Source organism: Petromyzon marinus, chromosome 10 (assembly GCF_048934315.1).
Source record: "Petromyzon marinus isolate PM22_M1 ecotype Great Lakes invasive population chromosome 10, UKy_Petmar_22M1.pri1.0, whole genome shotgun sequence".
Taxonomy (NCBI): domain Eukaryota; kingdom Metazoa; phylum Chordata; class Hyperoartia; order Petromyzontiformes; family Petromyzontidae; genus Petromyzon; species Petromyzon marinus.
This window is the reverse complement of record NC_133676.1, coordinates 17,727,014-17,737,727: the sequence shown is the minus strand read 5'-3', so window position 1 is coordinate 17,737,727 and position 10,714 is coordinate 17,727,014. Positions and strand designations below refer to the sequence as shown.

At 47.2% G+C, this 10,714-nt stretch overlaps 1 protein-coding gene across 1 annotated transcript; it reads left to right on the top strand.

The window, feature by feature from the left end:
- The first annotated feature begins 926 nt into the window (after positions 1-926).
- TMED6 (transmembrane p24 trafficking protein 6) lies at positions 927-7,441 on the top strand. Its single transcript, XM_032951887.2, has 4 exons — positions 927-1,477; positions 1,954-2,083; positions 3,638-3,783; positions 6,886-7,441. Exons 1-4 carry the CDS (start codon positions 1,259-1,261, stop codon positions 7,105-7,107), a joined length of 717 nt encoding a protein of 238 aa, XP_032807778.2. The 5' UTR covers positions 927-1,258; the 3' UTR covers positions 7,108-7,441.
- Positions 7,442-10,714: the final 3,273 nt, after the last annotated feature.

Here is a 10,714-nt window from a genome sequence, read left to right as displayed (position 1 = left end):
CCACCACCTCCCCCCCACCACCTCCCCCCCACCACCTCCCCCCCACCACCTCCCCCCACCACCTCCCCCCCACCACCAACATATATCCTAGTTGTGTAATATCTATGTATGTTGAACTTCTTTCGCACCGTACGTAGTCAACCGTGCTAATCGGGGATGCGGTAATATATTGGCAATAATTAAATATATAGCCAATATAAATAGTACATGGATATGTAAAACATTAATGACTCAAACGAAGATCAAACGATATTATTCCACTGACGCGCGCGACTGCCTCGTGATTGGCGGTGACAGCAGCGATGATGATGGTGGTGGTGGTGGTGATGATGATGATGGTGGTGGTGATGATGATGATGGTGGTGATGATGGTGGTGGTGGTGGTGATGATGATGGTGGTGGTGATGATGGTGGTGGTGGTGATGATGATGGTGGTGGTGATGATGATGATGGTGGTGGTGATGATGGTGGTGGTGATGATGATGATGATGGTGGTGGTGGTGATGATGGTGGTGGTGGTGGTAATGATGATGATGGTGGTGGTGGTGGTGATGGTGGTGATGATGGTGGTGGTGGTGGTGATGATGGTGGTGGTGGTGATGATGGTGGTGATGATGATGATGATGGTGGTGATGATGGTGGTGGTGATGATGATGATGGTGGTGGTGATGATGATGGTGGTGATGATGATGGTGGTGGTGATGATGATGGTGGTGATGGTGGTGATGATGGTGGTGGTGGTGGTGATGATGATGATGATGGTGGTGGTGATGATGATGGTGGTGGTGATGATGGTGATGATGATGATAGTGGTGGTGGTGATGATGATGATGGTGGTGGTGATGATGATGGTGGTGGTGATGATGATGGTGGTGGTGATGATGATGATGGTGGTGGTGATGATGATGATAGTGGTGGTGGTGGTGGTGATGATGGTGGTGGTGATGACGTCCTGGACATCAACCTCCATCACACATTGTCTTCGCCACCTGATTCATCATAACAATTGTCATTAATGGCACCTTATTCATCAAAACAATTATCGTGAAACGACATTATTCATCGGTATCTTCATCGTCATCACACATAATTTTCATGGCAATGTGACCCCGAATGATAATGATCGATTCACGTGGGGTGTGGATGTTACAAAAAAAGCATCTGCTTGTTTTCCCACACCCAAGGGCATAAAAACGGTGGTGTTTGCCTGCGTTAGCACCCATTCTCTTGCGCTAACATCGAGCCTGACTCGAGATAGATGATGGACAGCGCCAGAGTCTCTCCACTCTTGCCCTGCCTTCTCCTCGGCCTGGCGCTGACGCTGCCCCGCTCGCCGGTCCACTCGGAGTCCCCGTGGAATGGGGACCGCCAGGGCAGCAGCACGCGCTACGACTTTGCAGTGCACGTGCCTGCAGGCAAGCAGGAGTGCTACTTCGTCCCGTCGAGTCCTGGTGGAGATTTCTTCTTTACCTTTGAGGTAAGAGTGGCACGATGTGCCACACACACACACACGCGCACAAGACAAAGATCCCCCCGTGTAGCACCAACAGACTGTTGGGGCAAGTGCTGTTAGCGAGCACCTATGAAGGCCGGAACGGCACACGAGGGGATGAGGTGGCCAACACCACGCCCGACCGCCTTTGTATCGCCAGTATTCAGTCTTTCAACATTTAATTCGTACATTCAAATACCTCGTCCGATCGGTTTCTGGTGCTTAAAGGGACATTGTTTTCGGCATTTAGCCGGACTGATTGTTGTTCCTCCCAACAGACCTCCGATTAGCACGCTCTGCTACGTACGGTGCGAAAGAAGTTCAACGTAAATACGGACTGGATTCGAATTAACGACGTCCGAATGAGGGCGTCCGTCGTGTTGCAGGCGACACGAGGCGCCTGTCACCAGGTCTCGCACCCCTGGCGGCGAGTGACGTGCTCCTGTGTCCACGTGTCTCAGGTGCAGTGGACATTGGGCTTCCAGCAGGAGAACGCTGTCAGGGCGTTTGTGCGTAGCCCGTCGGGACGTCTCGAGGCGAACCTGGACGAGAGACAGCGTGGAACCATCGAGTTCCAAGTCACGACCGAGGGTACGAACAGCGTGCAGGAGATCTCCACGTGCGGGAGCAAGTCGGTGCTTGTTGGGCAGCTCCGCGTGTCTGTGCGGATGTCATTTGGAATCCAACAGAAATTGCGTTTGTCGGCCGCATGCCAAACATTCCCAAGACCTTTCGCACAACGAAGTGTGTGCCACGATTTTGCTTTCGGTGAATAACCTTGGTGAGCTCCAAAGAGCACCTCGGTTTTGAGGATATTTGGCCTCCCCCTTCACGCTCACCAGACGGCTTGGTAGAGGTGAGTGTGCTCACACTTTACCCCATCGTACAGAACCCAATCACGGACAGCGGCAGATGGGGAGAGAGGACATTTAAGAAACGTGCCCGTTGTTTAAAGCCTCTGTGCCGGGAGATCGAGCCAGGAACCTCTGTTTTGCAAGTCCAATGTTAGGAACCATGACAGAATCAGTATTTATACTGGAGGAATCCGATGAGCTACAAAGCTCTTTTTCACAGATGTCCCGTAGTATCACAATTTCTCACGGCTGCAACTTGTTTCCATAGATAACCTTCACTCTGTTATATGCAGCGCAGTGTGAGAGTGTAACACGTGTGTGTGTGCAGTGTGAGAGTGTAACACGTGTGTGTGTGTGCAGTGTGAGAGTGTAACACGTCTGTGTGTGTGCAGTGTGAGAGTGTAACACGTGTGTGTGTGTAGTGTGAGAGTGTAACACGTGTCTGTGTGTGCAGTGTGAGAGTGTAACACGTGTGTGTGTGGTGTGCAGTGTGAGAGGGTAACACGTGTGTGTGTGTGTGCAGTGTGAGAGTGTAACACGTGTGTGTGTGGTGTGCAGTGTGAGAGTGTAACACGTGTGTGTGTGTGCAGTGTGAGAGTGTAACACGTGTGTGTGCGTGAGTGTAACACGTGTCTGTGTGTGTGTGCAGTGTGAGAGTGTAACACGTGTGTGTGTGTGTGCAGTGTGAGAGTGTAACACGTGTGTGAGAGTGTAACACGTGTCTGTGTGTGCAGTGTGAGAGTGTAACACGTGTCTGTGTGTGTGCAGTGTGAGAGTGTAACACGTGTGTGTGTGTGTGCAGTGTGAGAGTGTAACACGTGTGTGTGCAGTGTGAGAGTGTAACACGTGTGTGTGCGTGAGTGTAACACGTGTCTGTGTGTGTGTGCAGTGTGAGAGTGTAACACGTGTGTGTGTGTGCAGTGTGAGAGTGTAACACGTGTGTGAGAGTGTAACACGTGTCTGTGTGTGCAGTGTAAGAGTGTAACACGTGTCTGTGTGTGTGCAGTGTGAGAGTGTAACACGTGTGTGTGTGTGCAGTGTGAGAGTGTAACACGTGTGTGTGCGTGAGTGTAACACGTGTCTGTATGTGTGTGCAGTGTGAGAGTGTAACACGTGTGTGAGAGTGTAACACGTGTCTGTGTGTGCAGTGTGAGAGTGTAACACGTGTGTGTGTGTGCAGTGTGAGAGTGTAACACGTGTGTGTGTGTGGCGTGCAGTGTGAGAGTGTAACACGTGTCTGTGTGTGTTCCAATCGTCCCCCTCTTTGACGACCTTGTACCGGTGTGGCCAGGCGCCTACGAGGTGTGTGTAGACAATTCGGCGGCCCGCTTCGGGAAGAAGCAGGTGTTCCTGGAGTTTGGAACCTTCTACAAGTTCGAGGCGGAGCAGCGAGAGGCGGAGGCTGCGCAGCGCAACGATTCCCTGGCCGCTATCGAGGTTCGCGATGTGCGGGACCCCCACCGCCACTCGCAGTCAACGTCGCTAAGCCTGGCTACGTGGATTATTGCTCTTCAAGTCGAGTGTTTAACACGTACTGTGGTTGTTGGCTTTCGCGACAAATATTACGCAAATTAGAAGTTGTTTGGGTGAGGTCGCGTAAATATGAATGCGTCGGTAAACCCGCCACAGCCAGTTCGTAAGGTTTGTTTTGTTTTACGTGAAGTGTTTACGTGACAGCCCTCTATTATGGGGAAGTCGATTGTTCTTCAAGTCGCCATCGCGGTGTGAGTTGAAGCGATCGCAATTGGCTCGTCAAACGCTCGTGCGCGTGAACATTGCATTCGGCTGGCTGTGTCGGGGGGTGGATCCTCTTAACGACACAAATGTGGCCAGACCCACCTCGATTTTTAATGCATAAATCGCAAAATTGCCGGCGAAAACCCCGCCGTGTGAACTTCCGCCAGACCGCTCGCGCCCAGTAGATGGGGCACGATCTGTGCAGTTGACCATCTCATACGCATGGCTCAGGCACCCTACGCCACTCTTCTTGATGGCAAGGTCCGAGGGTCAACCGGTGGCCATTGGTGGCCTTTAGAGCGACCAAGTCACAGCAGGGCGACTGTGGCCATGCAACTCAGACTATGGACCCACATACAGTGAGGGAACAAAGTATATGATCCCCTGCTGATTTTGTAGGTTTGCCCACTGACAAAGAAATGATCAGTCTATAATTTTAATGGTAGGTTTATTTGAACAGTGAGAGACAGAATAACAACAACACAATCGAGAAAAACGCATGTCAAAAATATAAATTGATTTGCATTTTAATGAGGGAAATAAGTATTTGACCCCCTCTCAATCAGAAAGATTTCTGGCTCCCAGGTGTCTTTTATACAGGTAACGAGCTGAGATTAGGAGCACACTCTTAAAGGGAGTGCTCCTAATCTCAGCTTGTTACCTGGATAAAAGACACCTGTCCACAGAAGCAATCAATCAGATTCCAAACTCCCCACCATGGCCAAGACCAAAGAGCTCTCCAAGGATGTCAGGGACAAGATTGTAGACCTACACAAGGCTGGAATGGGCTACAAGACCATTGCCAAGCAGCTTGGTGAGAAGGTGACAACAGTTGGTGCGATTATTCGCAAATGGAAGAAACACAAAAGAACTGTCAATCTCCCTCAGCCTGGGGCTCCATGCAAGATCTCACCTCGTGGAGTTGCAATGATCATGAGAACGGTGAGGAATCAGCCCAGAACTACACGGGAGGATCTTGTCAATGATCTCAAGGCCGCTGGGACCATAGTCGCCAAGAAAACAATTGGTAACACTACGCCGTGAAGGACTGAAATCCTGCAGCGCCCGCAAGGTCCCCCTGCTCAAGAAAGCACATATACATGCCCGTCTGAAGTTTGCCAATGAACATCTGAATGATTCAGAGGACAACTGGGTGAAAGTGTTGTGGTCAGATGAGACCAAAATTGAGCTCTTTGGCATCAACTCAACTCGCCGTGTTTGGAGGAGGAGGAATGCTTTCTATGACCCCAAGAACACCATCCCCACCGTCAAACATGGAGGTGGAAACATTATGCTTTGGGGGTGTTTTTCTGCTAAGGGGACAGGACAACTTCACCGCATCAAAGGGACGATGGACAGGGCCATGTGCCGTCAAATCTTGGGTGAGAACCTCCTTCCCTCAGCCAGGGCATTGAAAATGGGTCGTGGATGGGTATTCTAGCATGACAATGACTCAAAACACACGGCCAAGGCAACAAAGGAGTGACTCAAGAAGAAGCACATTAAGGTCCTGGAGTGGCCTAGACAGTCTCCAGACCTTAATACCATTTTTGACATGCGTTTTTCTGGATTTTTTTTGTTATTCTGTCTCTCACTGTTCAAATAAACATTCCATTAAAATTATAGACTGATCATTTCTTTGTTGGTTGGCCAACGTACAAAATCAGCAGGGGATCAAATACTTTTTCCCCTCACTGTAGTAAACCGCTGTAGTCTGCGCTTCTTCAACGGAGGAGGAATAGCAGCAACATCGCGCGATCTCTCGCCTGCAGATCACTCGCGGTGAGCATCGAGCTCATGAACACATTGACAAACGCCGGAAACATCGCCGATTATTTACTTTTATTTTCACGGCCACAGTGTTTCGATTTAAAGCTTTCGTGACTGCAATGATTCATCTTCTTAGGTTCTTTCGGTAAAGTCACGTAGAATGAGAATAAAATAATAAATTGATAAAATAAAATAACACAATAATATTCTCACGACGTTTCGGCCACAACACAAGCGGCCTTCATCAGGTGAAGGGACGAGACTGTCTGGTAGGACAGCGCTGGAGTGAAAGAGCCACGTTCAGATCACGGCCTTTAAGCTGTGTGAGAGGAACAAAGCGCGTGCTAAAGTTGAGGGCGCTTTGTTCCTCTCACACAGCTTAAAGGCCGTGATCTGAACGTGGCTCTTTCACTCCAGCGCTGTCCTACCAGACAGTCTCGTCCCTTCACCTGATGAAGGCCGCTTGTGTTGTGGCCGAAACGTCGTGAGAATATTATTGTGTTATTTTATTTTATCAATTTATTATTTTATTCTCATTCTAAGTGACTTTACCGAAAGAACCTAAGAAGGCCACAGTGTTATTGACAAATATGTTGAGTTTGTTACTCGTGCTTGTCCAACACCACTGCCAAAGCAGCAGCGACATCGCCATATCATTTGTTGAAAAGGGCTCTGAGTGGAGAGACTACAGTTGATTGTTTTTTTTTTCCAGCCAGTGTGCTAAGTCGGAGAGCAGCACCCACCTTTGCACCCTGTGTGGTGCTGCCTCGGCCCAATGGTACAGTCTTTCATACGGACACTTTGCATTAAAATAAATAAATATATCTGAGACATTTCATACAAATTGGCATTCGTTAGGAAACCTTTACTGGAGATCACTCTCATGGGTATAGAATGCCGACGCGAGATACATGTTGCTACTCATCCTTCATGCAATTCCCGTGTGACTTTCAGAAAACATCCACCAGACCCATAACTGCATTTTCATTTTTTCCTGGACTCGTGCCACGTGCGGTGTGTTGGTGCGTGCAGTTCACATCGCGACACGTGCAGATGAATATGTTTGCCACGTGGAGGCATTACCACATGATGCGCGTGCGTCGAGGCATCGACATCTACATGCTCCACGAGACCGTCGCCCTCGTGGACATGTGGTCCACGCTGCAGAGCGTCGTCGTGATCGGTGCCGGTGTCACGCAGACGCTCTTGCTCCGAGCGCTCTTCCGAACGCCCCAGGGAACGCCTCGCTGCTGACTCCCAATTCTCTTCGGACGCGGAAGGAGGACCGAGCGGGTGGAGTCCCAGGCGGGTACAAAAAAAATGTGTTCCTCGCTGTGCCGCCCGATGGAAGGGTGGGACATTAGGGATCGTTAAAATTGTGCCATGTAATTGTTTAATTGCACCTGTAGTTGTTGCTTACATTAATCGGACTTAAAATGTAGTTTTTATTTTAAAATAAAGTAAGCATTTTTAAATATTCCCGTTTATCGTATAATTTCCTCTTTTGTAGCAAATATCCTGCATTGTAGGCATTTATGTTGAATAACGAGGCGATAAATATCAATAAAGACAATGAGACAGCCACAACGATGTTGTTGCGATCCTTATTCTCTTTCCATCGCCCTTGGAGTAAAGGCTGCTAAACGCAGCATGCGGGAGATTCCCTGATTAGGGAATTGCACGAGAAATCTCAGGTTAATTAGACACTGAGGCCAAACGGGCTTCTTTAATGTGGCGCGCCAATTTGTTTGTGTAAGAACATTTGAAAAAAAATTAGTTAAAATAATAAATAATGGTGGAACCTCTACACCGAAGTGGCATGAAGAAAGTCACCAAATCGGAAGATGAACTTCTCACCTGGGATAGTCACGGCAACAAGTTGTATTCCAGTAATAAAAACATTCACATTATTGGATAAATAATTTACACGTATCAAGAGTTTGCAATTTACACAACTGAAATGTTATAATATACATGAAATTGCATGCCCGTTGTTCAAAATATTACATAATGAGCCCATTAGCGATTTCAACTCTACCAATAATAATGTTAAATATATCGTGCATTAGATGAATCCAATTAACTGTACCGATGAAAAAATAGTAGGTTACCGTAACGTGTTCATGCATCACCCAAAATACCGAGATGTATTGCGTTTGATTTCAAAGAGCAATTCCACGTTTACACCGGGCGTTCAGAATTTCACTTTGAAGTGGACGTAAATGAGCCATTTCACATCAAGAGGTGACTGCGCACATCTCCGTGATGGATGGAAATTTAAAGACAAGCCGCAGTAGTGCAATTGCGGCCACGCAACCCAAATGATGAACCGTAGAGTAAACCAGGCGTCTGTGTTCCTTCAAAGGATGAGGAGCAAAAACTACACAAACAATCTCCTGATGCCCACTCATGGCACGCAAACCCCGACATTGGCATTCAGCTCCAAACACATCAACACACGCAAAACGAGAATGATCCATTTTCATGGCGTTAATGTTAAATACACGTGTTTCAAGCCGGGAACTTTTGCATTACAGTGTTTCATGTCACACTCCACGCCGAGCATGCAAAAGCTGGCGGCTTTCCCACTGCTAACCTTTTAACTGTGTACCCGGACGCCCCGCCACGAGGGGTGGTTCTCAGTCAATGCCCGCCGCCCAATGTCCCCAGTGCGTTGAAGGCAGGCTGTCGCAAAGGAACAGCGCACCCCGACTGCAAAAAACTTGGCGCAGGACCCTCCTGAAAAAGAGTCTTTGAGACTCAGTGAGGCTTATCCTGGACATGCAAACGTACCAATAATAACAATCGGAACATTTACGTAACAGTTGGTCCCATGTCCCGAAATAACAAGTTTGCGAATTTATCTTTGTTATTTCCTGCCTCGGGTCGGTTAGCCATGAAGGGCAGGCTCTGCCTGAAAACCCCTCTTACGATACCCTCGGACACCCACACAGACGTCAAACTTGTGTGCATTAACAACTTCTCATTGGGCATACTATTCACTTGATAGTTTAAAACCCGATCATCAGGTAGGAAATATTTTTTGTTTAAAATCATCAGGTCCCATGGTGAAAAGTAGTACCCACCCATCCCTCGGGTCTCTGTATTGGCATGCTATAAAGGAGCATTTTCCAAAACGTTGCCTATTATATAGTAGTATTTTACGTTCTGATAAATGTGTTGAGTTTATTTTCACACACTTGTGTCCCGAATGGACACAGGGACGGACACACACACCAATGTTGCAGGGTCAACATGAGTTTGTCTTGTTATCATAACACTACAAACGTGAATGGTTAAGGACACTGGCCACAGCCATCTACTCCTCAGCTACAGTGAGGGAAAAAAGTATTTGATCCCCTGCTGATTTTGTACTTTTGCCCACTGACGAATAAATGATCAGTCTATAATTTTAATGGTAGGTTTATTTGGACAGTGAGAGACAGAATAACAACAAAAAAATCCAGAAAAACGCATGTCAAAAATGTTATAAATTGATTTGCGTTGTAATGAGGGAAATAAGTATTTGACCCCTCTGCAAAACATGACTTAGTACTTGGTGGCAAAACCCTTGTTGGCAATCATAGGGGTCAGACGTTTCTTGTAGTTGGCCACCAGGTTTGCACACATCTCAGGAGGGATTTTGTCCCACTCCTCTTTGCAGATCTTCTCCAAGTCGTAATAATAGGGTTTTCCCCTTTTTTCTGGCAACAAAACTCAAACCTTTTTACAAGGATTCATGTCTGCATTAACCACAATACCTGCAGTCAAAATGCAAACAAAAAACATACTATAATATATGCATTGTCCTTGAAACTGATTGGTCCACAGCAAGGGACGGCTTTCTTTTAAGCCTCATCTGGTCGAACACCAATTTGGTGGAGGCCTGGGAGCCAGAAATCTTTCTGATTGAGAGGGGGTCAAATACTTATTTCCCTCATTAAAATGCAAATCAATTTATAACATTTTTGACATGCGTTTTTCTGCATTTTCTTGTTGTTATTCTGTCTCTCACTGTTCAAATAAACCTACCATTAAAATTATAGACTGATCATTTCTTTGTCAATGGGCAAACAAGTACAAAATCAGCAGGGGATCAAATACTTTGTTCCCTCACTGTAAGCCAAGTGATCTGGGGTCCCCTCGAGTAGGAGCCCATGGGCGCACTTGGTCACGTGACCATCTCATGGAGGCGATGGCACACGCTAGCAGCTGAGTGACCACCCAGCTCAACGCGGAGTGCCTTGCTTACAGAGGACCGCGGGAGACGGGGCGAGGAGGGCTGTGATGTTAAACTCTCCAGGGGTGTTAATAACGGTGCAGGGTGGCACAGATGCTGTGCAGGAAGAGCGGGGATCAGACGAGGTGGGGGACGATGAGGGGGAGGACGTTGCAGGAGCTGCTGCTGCTGTGGTACCAGTCTGGGCGATTGTCAGAGAAGAGCTCCAGCACCTCCGTGCGCTGAGCGATGCCCTCAATCGAAATGTCTTTATATTTTTATTATTTTATATTTTTAGTATTTTATATTTTAATTATTTTATATTTTTATTATTTTATATATTTTTTTTTATTTTATATTGTAATTATTTTATATTTTTATTATTTTATTGTTTCCCTTCTACGTGGTGACTTTACCGAAAGAACCAAGAATATGAATCCCTGCAGTCACGAAAGCTTTAAATCAAAACGAAATGTCTGTGTTGAGGTTTCTCTTAGGTGGAACCTGAGACTGTATCCAGGTCTTACGAGTTCTCGCCTGGCTAAGAACTCATTACATTGGGGAACAAACAGCATGGCACGATAGTTATTGTTTAATGCAATTGTAACCAAAAATCGTGATAATCAAATCACGGAGGGGGTC